We start from the raw sequence: 15,760 nt of genomic DNA, 5'->3' as shown, positions 1-15,760 counted from the left end.
GGACAAACTTCCTCCCGCGCGCCCGCGCGCGCCCCCTGGCGAAGTGGCCGGGCCTTCGCTCAGCTCGTTGGGACAGAGAGCCGCGCTGAGGGGCGCGGGGCAGGGCTGTGTGCGGCAAGCCGGGCCGCTGGGGATGCAGAGAACCGCAGGCCGTGCTGCGCCACTCTCCCTCCGAGCGCCCTAGCCTGCTCAGTGCATAGAGCTGTACTCACAGAACTGACAGTGTACTTCTCGTGAGAGGCGGCGGCACCTTTCAGGAAGACAGACACAACAAGTGTGTAGACAAGGCTTTATTTCAACAGTCCCGTTATTAATTTGAGGTTCATCACGCCTAACAGGCGGTGATTCTTCTCCTTCAGTGCCTGTAGTGAGCATCGGTAGAAATCAACACATATCCCTGTGGGGAAAAGAACAGTCACAGAAATGCTATGAATTAAAAAAAAAAAAAAAAAAAAAAAAAAAAAAGGAAGCTTTTTTTTTCAATTTCAACTCCTGCTGTTGAAAAGTCAGAAAATCTACTGAAGACAGCTGGGACTTGGGAGTAATGAGCTCTATTAAACTCTTGTCTTTCAAACTGCAAGAGAGCTCCATCTTTGCCCTCTGTGTTATCCCTTTGCAATGTGCTGGCAATGGAATCATTAAGGTTACAAAGGACCACTAAGGTCACCTGGTCCAACTACCAGCTCCATTCACCTATGTCCTGTCTTTCCTAGCTAATGATGAGAAAACTGACTAGAGAAAGTGAGGTGGGAAATGGGTCCCACAGAACCATTAAAAACTATGTAAGCTATGTAATTAGCTTGTAAGGTGGTTGGCAGCTAGAGTCACTGAAAGCAACTTCCAAGCAATTATTTTTTTCTGTAGGGACTGCATATGTGGATGCTTCAAGGTGGGGGGATGCAAAAAAAGATTTTAAAACATCCTTAACTAGTTCAAAATCCAGAAAATTCCCTGTACTAGTGGAAGGTAAATAAGTGCCCACCATCATGCAAAAAACAAACAAACAAACAAACATTTTCATAAGAATGTTAAAATCTCACCTGTGCGATAGTAATATGAGGTCTTGTGAAGGTAACATTGGCCAAATTGGGAAGAGGGAATCCTTTGGATAGTTTAGCTTAGGAAAAGACAAACACAGTGACTTAGGGATGCATGAGAAAGATAATAAATATCTGCCCTCCAACAATCTCCTGTTTATTCAGAAATTAGAACCTTACAAATCTGGTTTCCTGTTCTGCGCTTATTAGCCAATGGTCACGTTCCACCTGAGCTAATAGGAACCAGTAACTTCAGCAGAAAGTCAAAAGTTCCTAGAATCACCCACTCAGCTGAAAGCTTTTAGCTGATTCTTAGAACAGAATCATAGACTTGAATGAATTGTTTAAAGAGACCTTTAAAGGCCATCTAGTCCAACTCCCCTGCAATGAACAGGGACACCTACAGCTTAAGCAGGAGCTCCACCAGCCTGACCTTGGTTGTCTCCAAAGATCTGCTTCACTACCTTGCTTCACTTCACTGCTATAACTATCATTGTATTTTTCTCAGTTTAAATCTCCCCTCTTTTAGTTTGAAACCATTTCCCCTTCCTGTTGTCTGGTAGGACAACAGACTCTGCTAAAGAGTCTGTCCCATTCTTTCTTACAGCTCCACTTTAGATACTGGAAGGCCACTCTCATGTCTCCCTGGACCCTTCTTTTCTCCAGCTGAACAGCCCCAGCTCTCTCAGCCTATCCTCATAGGAGAGGTGTTCCATCCCTTGGACCATTTTTGTGGATGTGTTCCATGTCTTTCCTGTACAGAGGACTTCACATCTGGACACAATACTCCAGGTGAGGTCTCACCAGTACAGAGCAGAGAGGCAGGATCACCTCCCTTGCCCTGCTGGCCATGCTGCTTTGGATGCAGGCCCGGACACAGTTGGCTTTCTGGGCTGTGAGGGCACACTGCTTGCTCATGTCCAGCTGTTATGCACCAGTACCTCCAAGTCTTTTTCAGCAAGGCTGTGCTCCATCCTTTCATCTCCCAGCTCATACTGATAGTAGGGGATGCCACGACCCAAGTGAAAGACCTCACACTTGGGTTTGCTGAACCTCATGAGGTTCTCCTCATGTTTCCCCACTGTTTGAGCCTGTCTGGATTTCTCTGAATGGCATCCCATCCCTCAGGTGTTTCAACCACATGATACAGGTTGGTGTTATAGCCTTACCATTGGCTGATGGAATTACTTCAGTTTGTAAAATATAAGACAGGATGTTCTCCAGAAATGAGATCTGTCATAAACAAAAAAACTGAGTTAGCCATCACTTTCTAATAGTGGCAGAATCATCATTCCCACATTCTGGGCGAGGTCTGGAGGCTTCCATTCAGCTTTTGGCTTTCATTTAGCTCCAGAGAGCCATAAGCTAAAGTAACCTTTGGATCTTAAGTCTTTGAAATGATGCAGAAGAAGTGAGATGCAAAATGCAAATGGCTCAGTCATACATGTGATTGCTCAGACTGCAGCACGCTGCTCCACCTACTGCCAGAGTTCAGACTGCTGCTGTGTGCAGATTCCATGGCTGCGATTTGAGACATCTCTCTATTACTGGTAAAATATGATACATTAGTCAGAAAAACTTCAGAATATTTAATTTTCAGAACACTGACTTGCCTCAAAGAATAAGCTTTTTTTTTTTTTTTTTCCAATCAACAGCAGCGTGGTGGCTGCCAGAAGACAGGAAAAGAGACATCCAGGAATGAAGCCAAATGATTTAGGAATACCAATAAAATTTAGTTGCTTACACTTTAGCCTTGATATCACTGATAGTCCTTGTTTGTATTTCCTATGTGTTTAAACTGTCTGCTTACCTCAAAAGAGCCAACATTGGAATGGGCAAGGGAGAACTGGAGCCTGAGGGGAAGAAGTGAAATGAGATGAGTCACTAGAAAGTACAAACAGATATTATTCTAGATGTATAGTCACTGTTTCAAAGCTCTAGGCCTTATAAAACATCTGTAAGGAGACTCTTGAAGCAATATCTTTTACTTGAGAAAGATGTGATTCTCTTGGGGCATAGGTAAGCATACATGCAGAAAAATCCTAGAAGGGATGTAGCCAGAGATGTGAGTGCACTTCTTCTGTGCTATGTCTTAGAAATTCAATTGGTATTTGATGTTACTAGGGCCAGCATTATGGATGTGCATGCTCTCAGAACATTTGCAAGGATTTGGTACATAAGTAATACTTTGATGTGAGCCTTTCTAGGGGTGGGATGAATGACTGTTCACAGTATGGTAGTGCTGCTGATGGCTGTGCTGTTCATGTCAATGCTTCCAACTTCAAATACTTATACTTTTCCATACATATTCAAGTATCCAATTACTTGCATGCTTCAGATTTTTTTCTCTTAATTTTGCTGGAAAAAAAAAATTCCCAAATACTATTGACACTATCCTCTTTACATTCCTAACATTGCTGTGTCCTGAAAGAATCTGCATATTCTTTTTGTTCCCAAGGAGTCTTTTGTGAAGTAAGTGTTCCAGTTCCCAGCTATAATGTTGTGGTTTACAGAGCCTCTCTCTATAAAATGTAACACTGTAGATTTTTAAATGTCCAAGTCTCTCTGCTTTGGCTTTCTGAAGTCTAGACATTGCAGTGCTTCTCTTGGGGCATCTCTCCCTATCTCAACATAGGGAAAACTGCAGGATCCCATGTTCTTTTCTGTGTCCTGGACCCCTGCACAGGCAGACTAGAAAGCGGATGTATCTTAACTAATTGGAAAGGAATGAGGGAAGCTCTCAAATTATTCACGATCATTATAACTGCCCTGCATACCTAGCTCAGAGGAGAGAGTAAATTATGGTTAGCTGATCACATGTAAAAACTGCAATGCTGAGATTGCTAGTGTTGTTTTCCAGCCAGGCTCAGTGCAACCTTGTTGAATTACCTGTTCAGACATAGTGAGCCAGTGAGTTTCTGGTCAAAGACATTCAGAGAAATGCTGGTGTTGGCTGCCTGCAGAAGAAAGAAACCATGGGTTTACAGACACAGAAAACAGAACCCCTGCTGAGAATTAGTCACAAATTCAGAAGCACTGTCTTCCTGGCTGTATATAGGAGCTGTTTTGTGTATGTGGGGTTTCTCCATGGTGATGTGAAATGTGGATAATGAGATTTCACTAATCAAGACCATTTTCAGTTAGAAGAACAAGATGTCATGGGACATGACAATGGGAATGACTTACAAAAGTCATTCCAGAGAACAAATCTTTGATTAATCAGTGTCAATTTATTTGGATTCTCATTTATCTACAGGAAAAATTTCTTCCCCATAGAAAAATTTCTTTCCCTTCCTGTAGGTTAAGTGGGGCCACACATCATCACCAGTGACTAAGGGGAACTTGCATGTTTAAATACATGCTAAAAATACAGTACCTTGTTGTAGAGGACTGTAACAGCAGGAAAGAACAAGTATATTTAGTCCTGAGTTAAATGTTCCCTTGTTTATTGTACTTACTACATTCACTGTGAACAATGACTGAGTGGTTGAGTCTGGCAGAACAGCAAACACCTCCATGGATTCCTGAATCTCTAGAGTAAAAGAATCCTGCTGCAAGCTGATGAGAGGTATTTCAGTGGCCATTAGCTTCATCATAACTGGATACAGTATAATCGAGTGTTTGGCTATCTGCATGATTCCAAGACAAAATCAAAAAAGTCAGAGAAATGCTCTTCTTGTAGAATAGGTCAGAATACTACATTTTCTCTTTCTCAAAGCTATTGGTTGTTTAAGATGAGGTTAAGAACAGCTGCTAACATAAAATTCTTTAATACAAGCTGGAAATAGAAATTTTCAGTGGTGATAAATCCAATCTTGGCTAAATCAGGAATGCAATGGTAAATTCTCTCCACCCTAGAAATATTATTTCCTTTGTATCACTTTTAGAGAAATTAAATATTAGTCTGTGAACACAGGAAAGGAATGGAACAAAATATGACATTTAAGTAACAATAAAGGAACTCAGAGGTCATTCACTTTGAGATTAATCCAGCTCATAAGACAGGTACCTGCTGTGGACTGTCCTCTGAGGAGCCTCAGGCTCTCCATTGCCTAAAGAGTGCATAGGTTCACAAGTTCATTAATTAGAATAGTGAGGTGGAATATTAGTGTAAATGCTCTTGGCATTTTATTAAGATCATATGACAATTGCTCCTGAAGCAATCTTAGATTTCTAAGGAGGGAACCTAGTATCATACAGGAAGCAGACAAATGTATGAAGTTCTTAAAGTTGCCTGTTAAGAAAAAATTCTTCTCAGAAAGAGCGGTGCTGCAGTGGCACAGGCTGTCCAGGGGGGTGGTGGAGTCACTGTCCCTGGAGGTGCTCCAGAACCATGTAGACGTGGCACTGAGGGACGTGGTTAGTGGGTATCATGGGGATAAGCTGGTGGTTGGACCAGGTGATCTTAGTGGTTTTTTCCAATCTTAATGATTCTGTGATTCTTAGAAGCGCGAATCCAAAATTATCTATCCTAGGCTTTCAAGGGCTGGGGTCTCTTATGCTCATTTTGGTTTCTCATTCTGTTTGATAATGCTGGTAGAAGCCATGCATGCTTATATCTCTTATATCTCTTCTGTTATATTCTTCTCCTCTTCCTAAAATAAATGGAAATCCTGTACATCTGCCTTCTCTTTTCAATTGATGTAATGTTTCTGCCTGTCTATTAGCTCACTTTACTGCACGTGGGCACTACAGTCCCTTCCCAGGTCTTTACTGTATTGCATTCTGCTTGTCAGTCACAGGCTAGCAGTGAAACAAAGGCAATTATGCACGTATGGGCAGGAGAAATAAGTTATTTCTGAGTGGAGGCTCTGGCAAAGGTCTCCCAGATCAGGACTTAGGCTTTTCCCTGTCTAGAACTAGTTTGATGTGGGAACAGCTGTAAGCTGTGCCTGGAGTAAAGATTGATGCACAAGATTATGGCCAAATTTGATAATGGCAGTCATTCAGTTGTGGGGATGGGAGGTGACAAGGTCCATCTCCTCTGCTGCTACCATGCATGCATATACCCATTTCTCCAGAGCAGGATCCTCACTGCACCTACAAAGCCTTTGGGACACACCAGTATTGAGGTGTCTGACACTCACACTGGGCAGTTCTCTAACAGTTTGTGAAAGTAATGATACTCACCTCGGGGATGATACTACCAAACATCTCAGTGCTTATATTTAAATATCTGCAAGTCTGGGGGGAAAAATAAAGATAAAAGAAATCAGTTTACCAGGTTTGACCAGCATTCTCAGCTTTTCTTTAATGCATTATTACTGTCATTTCAATGGATCTTTGGTTTTGTACCTTTTGTTCTCAGAAATATTCTTAAGAGACGCTATACTTAAAGCTTATTCCCAATAACTCAGGTCAAGGTACTTCCTGGGAAAGCAAATGCTTCATTCTATCTTAGTTTTGGTTGCAGTCTATAGGTCTGGGGACTTAATGACCCTCCTGTAGACTACATATCCAAGTTTGCGTAGCTCCAAGCCACAGCTGTTTTGTCTTATGCTTTGCTTCCATGGCCCCTGTAGCATTTTTACTCTGTAAAGACCCCTCAGGAAAAAGCCACTAAGGCAGCTAAATTGCCCAGAATAAGTTATGTGACCATCTCTTGACTATCCCACAGGTCTGCAAAAAATTTCTTTTATGTGGCTAAGTACTTTACTCAGTGGAACTAGGCATCTCTTGCTGTGGACTGAGGAATCTGTACAGAACATAAAACAAGAGCATTGCAATACCCTAGTGTTAGTGCTCTACTGTCTCAGGACTTCACAGCCCAATTAGCAGTGAATCTATTGCATACTGACAATTGGCAGGTCAAAGCTCCACACTGAATGACCGAGCCACTCTGATCCCATTCCTGTGTCCTACTTACTTCCTTTGCAATGGTGATGTTGAAGGCTCCTGCTGTGTAGTAAGAAAATAAAGATGTCTGAAAGAAATACTCAGAGAAGGCAAGGTAGAGCATGGAGTCACTTTGGTCCGGGATAGCAAAGGGAGCTGCCACATAGGGAGGGCCGGTATAATTTCCAGCTGGATGGACTATCCCCTGAAATGTATATTCAGAGATTTAATACAAAAAGTCAGAATCAAAACATGACTTTGAAGTGACTGCAGACTTTTTCCCCCTTTGCTTAAGCTATGCATTTGTTGTGTAAGTAAGTACATAGGACTTGTATTACACCCTGAAGCTCCGGTGCTTTCAAGCAGGTGGTGAAGACAAATTCCAGAGACTGGACACCTTCACAGATGACACTTGAGACTTTTCTTTTCAGAGGCTGATCACTTACTGAAGACAGTCTACCACCTCAGAAAACCAAATGAAGGTATTGAATGACCTCCTTATTGAAAAGCTTTACTATCTCCTTTCCCCATTTCCAAGAATTTAGGTTTGAAAACAGTTGCCCCGAGCCAGCCAATGGTCTCATTTACAAGATGGATCTTTAAAATGACAAAGGTCAAAATCAACAAGTAATGTGTGCAGATGAAAGAATGCACAAGAGAAAAAGTTAGCTCAGACAATCCTAAAATCACTCGTGTTATCTTTTGCACTATTAGTGAATTTACCCAAGACTTGCATACCAAATACTCATTTTTCTGTTGCCTCTTGCAATCCTGGCAAATAACACTACAGCATTTACCTTTAAGTCCATGTCAATGTATGGTCGGAATACTTCCAAGCTGTTTAAGGAGTAATCAATTTCAGCCAAATCATCAACCCGCACTGGGACTGTATATATGGTAAACAAAGCAAAATACTCAATATTATACAACCACAGAATGAATTTTATGTGCATTAAAACTAAGTCAGCACCTGAAGGAAAATGACACGTGTTCCAAAGGGTAGGAAAAAACAACCTGTGACATCCTAACACATATTCTGATCTAAGGCTTGACATTTTATGTTCTTCAAAGCATCTTTTTTAGCTTGTCTAATGTTTTCTCAGTGTGGAAAAGTAAATTTTGTTTAACCAAATGAAAAAGGAAATGACCATAGCTGTAATGGGTTTTCTTGTTAAGCAGCATGAGAGCATCTGAAGTACCTCTGATTTGCAAATATTTCCCCAGAAAAAGGTGGTTACCTGGTCTGTTTAGGCATTTGTGTTTTGCAGATTGTGTCTGCTCAACAATTTGTTTGCTTCCTGCAGATCTAAACTAAAATAACATAAGAAAATATTTTTCTTTCTTTTCTTTTAAAAAATATACTTAAAAGGAACTTGTAGCTTTCTTCTTCTGCTTTTGGGAAGTTTGATAAATATGCAAGTAAGGCCTAAATTTCCAGGCAGGTTAAGAGGGCAGGCTTCAGATTGTAAAGTGCTATTTGTGCAGGAGGACTCAGAGCATAAGAGTCCTTAGAGGCCACATAGCACTGATAATAAATGCTGTATGATCTCTAATTTGCATTCCTAACATCAAAAGTGCAACTTAAGAATAGTTCCCAAGTCCTTGGCTTTTCAGAAATGTCCTTTTCTTGTGCAAGTATCATTTCTTTTATTTACCTGTGGTCTTCTAAGTAAAGGAGCAGACAGAATGTGGGGTCTGATACAGCTCCTGGAGGCTTTGCTATCCAGCTGCTGTTAAGGAAACTAGAGAATTTCATTGGACAGAAGATCAGAGGCAGAAAGAAAAGATATCACAGGTAACTCACCATTCAGTGACTGGAGGTCCTTAGCTATCAACTGGATCCCAGATCTGATGTTGGGACAAGACTGCATAAAAGCATACTCAAGTTGCAGCATGATTATCATGGAACTGTATACACCCCTTACCTGTGTGCTATCAAATCTGTCTCCTTATGTTATAATTTCAGCAATTATCAAAATACCTAAGTTTGTTTTTCTCCAGCTATCAGGTCCAGGAGGTGATTCAATGCACTACAAATCTGCTTCTAAATGAACATGTCTTTCTCCAGTCACTTTAAAGAGAACTCCAATAATAAAGCTCCTCGCTGCATCTTATTTGGTTGGACTAGAGGATCCTAGTGGTCTTTTCCAACCTAAATGATTCTATGACTCTATGGTTATCTATTCTGTGCAATGCAAGCATGTCCTGTGTCAGAGTTGCCTTTAGGCAATGAAGTGGGAAATTGTTAAAGGCAGCCTGATGGGGGGGACAAATCCACAGTTTAAGAAGTGTGGAAGGAGCTCTCACATTGGTTTCGGAGCAGATCCCTGTCCTGGAGCAGAATCCACCCACCTCAAGTTCTACCTTCTTAGAGGCGATAGGCAGGATGTTGTCACAGCTGCTCACCTCTTTGAAACCATGAGGTTTAAATAAGTCATACTATCCAGTGGTGTATCGTGAGATCTGTGTGTCACACAGTATGTGTTTTACCTGCTGGGTATGAACATTACCCGACAACCAGGATGTCTGTAGGTACACAGGCACAGTCCTGTTCTGCACTGGAATGGGAAAATAACTGCACATTCTGGCTCTGGTTGAAACTCATCTATCTCTGGATCAGTTAATATCTCAGCCACAAACTCAACATTTTGTTTGGAAGTTTCTCTGTCTGGCAAAGCAATAACTGTGCTGATCAGGCCAGAACCAAACTATAATTTTTCTAGTTCACCCTTTGCCAAGTTCCCAGTGCTGACATCTGAAAGTGATATTCCTTAAACGCTCCCCTACACAATCTGAAAGGCTTACATTAGTGGCCAAGTTCCTGTGAATGGGTTTCTTCAAATATTTGATAAAGAAATCATGCAGGAAGCTACAGGAAAAGAAAAAAACAATTCATGGGTCAAGTACTACAGTCATTAACAGGAAATCAGATATCTCTGTGGAACATGACTTCAATGGTCTCTAAGTGTGATACACCAGTACACATGGGAGCTTTCTGAAATTCAAGAGCTATCAAGGAGCTACCACTGAGAAGGAGGTAATTTTACCCAGTGATTAGATTGGGCTCATCTTTATGAATAACAATTTGTTTATATTAGCACCATCGTGTATGTATAAACACAAAATAAATAGTCTGTGCAGTAGGAACTTCCAATGCAAGTAAAAAAAAACCCAACCAAACAGAAAAACAAAGCCAGGTGACAAAGAGCTATATTCAGACAGTGAGAGAAATACAAGAAAACAATGAAATCACACTGAACAGGTTTATATCCAGAGGAACGACAGACAGCAGTCTGGTTCTTTTAAGTTTTTATAGCTTTCTGATCTAAAGTACATAAAGCATAGTATAAGCATGTAGTTTCTAACTAGAGTTGAAGATTAGAGCTGTATTTGGAAAGAATTCTGTGTTGAAGAAGCACATGGGAATATTTGATTTGACAGAAGTTGATGTATTTATTCTCTACTCAAATAACAGTGCACAAAGACAAGAACAGAGGTTAAACTTTGCCACCTGAGCACTAGATTAGGGCCCTGATTCTCACCTGTGTTGTTTATAGACACCTAAAAGCAATTCTAGTTGTCCTATTTTGTGAAGTTGTCTTTGTGCCATTCACTGACATTTATTTTCTCCCAGCATGTACATAGATCTCTTGCACTTACCCACTTTTTCCATTCAACTTGATGTCTGTATCACCAGAAGTCGTATGACAGCTGTTAAGTGATATTGAAGTATGACCCATACTATCCAGGGGTGTTGAAAAGGTTGCAGTAACAAACACCTTGGAAATGTGCACTGTGCTTCTTCCACCGTCTTTGCTGCATGAAGTAAAAGTAAATAAACAACTGGAAAACCTATTTTAGTGAACATTAAAGGCTCTCTAAGGCTTAAACGGACTCTTGCTGTTCACTGAAGATGAAGAAGTTTATCTGAATACTTTTCAATGTATTGCTCATAGAAAAAACAATCATGTATTCTACATTAATTTCCATGCTAGGAGTTTCAAAACATGCTGAATTAGGAAAAACAGGTAACTCACTGTTCTAACATAGTTTGTGTATAGTTACAAGACATGCCCACAGTACAGGCAACTGGATTATGTCTGTTAAAAGGCAAACCTATTTCAGGGCCTGGAGTGCCCTCCTCCCCACCACCATCCCAGGGGTTTGGCAGCCCGTGCTCAAGACCAGCTTCAATGTGATGAAGCTGTGGTATTTTTGATCAAACTGTTCATAGCCTGGTTATGAGAAGGAGCTGTGAAAAGCCTCAGTGAGGGTTTCTACCCTTTATTTGTGAACTGCACTGAAGCTCATGCCTTTGCTTGAGCTATGTTGTAGGTAGACCTACTACCCCTCCTGTTGATGAGAACCAGACTGTTATTGGATTTCTGCTCTGAGCTGTTAAAGAGCACCTTTGCCATGAAGAGCTCACAGGACAAACTAATCTTTGCTTTTTTATATTCTTCATCAAGAAAAATCCCAGAACACATGAGGCTACACGTACAACATCCAGGTCCTCATACTCCAGTTCATATCGATGGTGAGTGAAGCATTTCTAATCACCAGTTTTATCCCACTCCTGGGTATGAGGGAGATGGAAACGTTGGGGAATTCAACAGCAGTGACTCTTATTCTAGAGCATGAGAAAGATAAGGGAAAAAAAAATAAAAATAAAAATAAAAATGAGTATTTCAGGTAACCTCAAATGTTACTTGATTTGTCCTTTTTTCAGGCTACAATAACTGCTACTCCACTCTTATGGTATCATTTAGTTTTACATTTACATTGCACAAATAAGTCATTAAGGCATACTCATCAAGTGCTGAGCAACCAATATTGCACCTAATGAACTTAATAACACTGCAAACTAAACACCTAAAAGTGTTATATCTAAACATTGACCTGTGTGTTAATGCATGGAGACCCCACATATTTTGCCATTTTGTCCCTTTTAGTATTTCAAAACATGTAATTTTTCTGCATGATTTGTGCATCATAAGGCTGGCTGCCTTAGAAGGACTTAATATCTGTCTGCTACATAGTATGTGTACTTGCATTCAGAATCATACTACGCAGTGGGATAATTTATTCAGGTGGAAGTCCTGATGTTTTTAGCAAGGGCAACTGTAACAAGCAGAATAAAGTGAAAATGTCCTTTCATTCAGCAGCTGTTCCAGGGAGTCTCTAACTCCAGTGACCAAATCAGTGGGGATAGTTACCAGGGCCAGGAGCTATGTTACATTGTGCAGCATTTTAAAATCCATTCTCACACATGTACTCATGGTCTGCAGCTAATTCTGATCTAGCTTCCACTTTGGTCTGCTCCAGCCACTTGTAAGCTGGAAAGCTGCTCCTCTGGGCTCCCCCTGTGATCAGTGGAGAAACACTGACACCTAAAGAGGATGTTTAAACTCATTCTAGAATAGGTGTCTAAGTCATAGGTGTAACTGCCTTCTGGGTGTGTAAATCTTTCTCCACTGATCAAAACAAGGGCTTAGCTGCCTAAATTAGATTAGATAACTTTATCCAAACAGAGGTTAATCAAGAGAGTTTTTGCTTTGACTTCATCAGGCTTTGGATGTAAGCCACACGTGTCCTCCTTTAAGCAACAATTACTGTAAAACACAACAACATTCCCATTATAATCCATGCACAGAGCTAAATATAACATTATATATTACCAGAACTATTTTTCTAGGATTGTTACTTACCTTGAGATGTTATAGTTGACATTACCAAGCCCAAATCTCTCATAGCCAGTCAAATCAGGGAATTGCTCCTTCTCCATATTCTTCTTCAGGATCTCTAGCCCAACCTTCTTAGCTGCAGGAAGAGAAAGACTGGTTCAGTTGCCTTTGATACTGACAGTGGGTTTATATTTATGTGCTTCCACGTTAGCAGATTTTAAAACACTGCCTGCTAACGGGATGGATGTGAATGAATTATTGTGCTTTTAACCATTCCTTTTCTCTATAGCCTTTGACTAGCTCATTTCCTCCCACTGCCCTCACTACTGAAGATGTCTGTCATATCAGGATTCAGTGCAATATCACCACATGCTTCAGCACACCTACCATAATCCAAGGCCTTCTGAGTGATTCTCACTTTGAGTCCAGGGTTAGCTTTTAGCTGCACACTGAGTAAACTTAACAGGAGGAGAGAACAGCAAATCTTCACCATCATCTTTGTTTTTTAAAGGACCTGTTAAGAAATATTTGAAACGGTAGTAGAATTGTGCTTTTCATTCCTGTTACACAACTCTCTTGCCTTATCTTCCACAGGACTCTTTTAGTACCTTGTGGGAAACTAGTAAAGTGTTGAAACAAATGGACCATTTCTACTTTATCTGTCATTTTAGTTACTTCACCATTTCTTTTTTAGTAAGGTTGAGCATCATGACCAAGCTTCTCAAACTGGCTATTTTGAACATCCCTAAAGGTGGGTATTTTATCATGTTTTATCATATATTTTATCACATTTTCTCCCTTTTTCTTCTTGTTGTGCCTACATATGTCATCACTTAGGTGCATCTGAGGCTTCCAGCCTTTTGTCCAAAGCACTCTAGTTAGTTTCTTCATTCACAGAGAGGGACATCAGTGCTGAAAGTACTATATAACCAAATTAATAACAGCAAAATAAATGCTTTTAATAATGATTTACATATTAGTGGCTGTCACTTGTTTCCCCATGTTTGGGGTAATCAGCAATAGACTCTATCTATTCTTCCATTATCTCCTCTCAGAAAATGTTAAGGAGATACTTACAGCTGGGGACAGTGATGTACAGTCATCATATACTATTCACTTGTTGTCTTTCCCCTTTATACTTGGGTACGACTGGTCTTATTTAATTACAACCATTCAAAAGTTAGGTCTCTCGTTTACAACAGCCATATTTATAGTGAAGAGGGACATAGCCCACCTGTCTTAAAACAAATTGCTCTGTGGGGAGTGCTTATAAACCTCCTGTGGCTACAGGATTCAAAGTCTACCTCTGAGGAGGTTCAGATAGGTAACCTGAACTTGTACTAGTTATGTACTTAACCCCTGGTTAAATGAATTACTGCAGGGCAGTGAACAAGTAAAACAAACTCCCATTCCAGGGGCTTCTATGACTGGGTTTAAATTCAGATGGAGCTATGCTGCATGAACCCCAAGCTGCATGTTGTGTGATAGCCAGAATCTATTGCTGCCAGCAGGTCTCCAGGGAGAGTGGGAGAAGCCACCTTGATGGAAGATTAATAGGCAAAACCAGGAAATATTTGTTTTTTTCCTAGATCTAGGAAGAGTTCTCTGTGGAGTCATTTGTTGTCTGAAGTACAAAACATGAGTGATACATGGGTCATATTGCGATGACTTTCCTTATTCCCTGCTACTATGCCACATTATGGACAGCTGAAAATAGTAGCATGTCTTTCCTAGCACTACTTTTATGTAAAGAAACCGTTTAGTTACCAGAGGGCTATTGCAGAGCTGAGATTAAACCATCTGCTAGAAGAAGACTGCACTCTCTCCTAACACCTGAAAAATTGTTAGATGTTGCTCTATCTTTCACTACCTATTTCATCACCTATTAGAGATAATAATATATCTCAAAACTGAAGAATTTCAGTCATGATCACAATTTAAGCAAGCTGCAAAATTATGATATTACATTAGCTTAATTTTGCAGTAAAGTTTTAAATAATCCCACAGAACACCTTTGCCTTTTGGCAAGACCAGTATTTTCTTTTTAATTTTCACTGTCAGAAACTGGGAGGAAAATGAAACATATCTTTCTCGTGCACGACTAAAACAAAATGCTGCAAAGAAATGTGTTTTCTATGCAGGCACAGTTCTCATAATTTAAAATCACCATATCTTGCCAGATTTATCTACATCTATCCCTTCCCAACAAAAGCCTCCACAGCAAAGAACAGTCACAAAGTATTGTTACCATACCTCTTCTCTGAAGGCTGAAAAGAGGAGTCTTGCTGTATCAGACCACAGGGTTGAGAACGCTGCAAGAAAACCCTCTGCAGCCACGACCCTGTCTTTTAAAGGAAGGAGCTGAGAGCTTGAATACAGCCAATTGCTGCCACCTTCAGCAGTATCACACAGGGAGTGGCCTCTCAGATAACCATGTCTTGAGCTATTTTGAGTGTCATAGGTTAAAACTATCACTCTAATTTAATTTAGGGACAAAGCAGAGGGCAGTGTAAACTGTAGTGAAGGACCCCAGGCACTGGGATGCTGAGCTCACAGTGGTTGCTGCATTTGTGGCATGCTGTTTCTGCACTGGCTTTTCAGATGGATCTGACAAGATACCCCAGTGGAGAATATATTCCAGTAGTTCCACGGGACTAACATTCATAACCAAATGTGTACTGTGAAAGAAGGAAAGAAATGTGTAGCTGCTAGGAAGAACAGATGAAAAACAACTGTCTAGGCCCATCTGTTCTAGAAATGGTCAAAATATAGAAAATAATAAATTATGTAGTGTTTAAACTATTGTATATATATACTAATGTAGTGTCAATATATAGTGCCAAGTACTTTCAGTCAGTATTTTCTCTTTCTTCTGCTTGCCCGCCCTTCAGCTGACCAGTACTGCCTGGCTTTTGAAAGAGGTGATTTAATCAACTAGCTTGTTGTATTCCCTCAGGCATGGAGCACTTAGCTGGACGATCTGAGTCACTTCATTGTGCAGTCACAAATAGAAAAGGGTAAAAACATTTGTCAGACAACAAATACTCATGCCATATACAGATCTAACACTCACCAAAGGTAGTCACGTGCATAACCATTCCACTATTTGTACCTCTGGCTACTGAAGATGAATAAAAATCACATCCTCATGTATGTAAACCTCTCCTTACACTTTCTTTGCACATGTTCTGCTGTTCCTTCAGA

General features: G+C 40.5%; 1 protein-coding gene across 2 annotated transcripts; it reads right to left on the bottom strand.

The window, feature by feature from the left end:
* Nucleotides 1–28: 28 nt before the first annotated feature.
* Nucleotides 29–15,307, bottom strand: LOC116233279 (BPI fold-containing family C protein). 2 transcript variants are annotated; one of them, XM_090143233.1, is made up of 16 exons: nucleotides 14,810–15,307; nucleotides 12,944–13,070; nucleotides 12,581–12,692; nucleotides 11,374–11,502; nucleotides 10,533–10,688; nucleotides 9,678–9,741; nucleotides 8,677–8,737; nucleotides 7,670–7,758; nucleotides 6,904–7,077; nucleotides 6,168–6,221; nucleotides 4,496–4,666; nucleotides 3,927–3,994; nucleotides 2,848–2,890; nucleotides 2,207–2,270; nucleotides 1,041–1,117; nucleotides 29–397 (listed from the first exon to the last, which is right to left on the bottom strand). In XM_090143233.1, the coding sequence occupies exons 2-16, from the start codon at nucleotides 13,050–13,052 to the stop codon at nucleotides 356–358; spliced, it is 1,413 nt and encodes a 470-aa protein (XP_089999359.1). In that variant the 5' UTR covers nucleotides 13,053–13,070; nucleotides 14,810–15,307; the 3' UTR covers nucleotides 29–355. The 2 variants fall into 2 exon arrangements, with proteins under 2 accessions (XP_089999359.1, XP_031455927.2); XM_031600067.2 differs by lacking the exon at nucleotides 14,810–15,307 and having other exon boundaries at nucleotides 12,944–13,316.
* Between the last annotated feature and the right edge of the window lie 453 nt (nucleotides 15,308–15,760).

This window comes from Phasianus colchicus, chromosome 1, assembly GCF_987193195.1.
Source record: "Phasianus colchicus chromosome 1, bPhaCol1.hap1.1, whole genome shotgun sequence".
NCBI lineage: Eukaryota > Metazoa > Chordata > Aves > Galliformes > Phasianidae > Phasianus > Phasianus colchicus.
This window is presented reverse-complemented; position numbering and strand designations above follow the sequence as displayed.

Coding starts and splice junctions, on each gene's coding strand:
- LOC116233279 (XM_090143233.1), bottom strand. CDS start 13,052: ATGATGGTGAAGATTTGCTGTTCTCTCCTCCTGTTAAGTTTACTCAGT. Junction 4,667..6,167: donor TTGGTAGTATCATCCCCGAG/GTGAGTATCATT, acceptor GGAATCATGCAG/ATAGCCAAACACTCGATTAT. Junction 2,891..3,926: donor GGCTCACTATGTCTGAACAG/GTAATTCAACAA, acceptor TCTTCCCCTCAG/GCTCCAGTTCTCCCTTGCCC.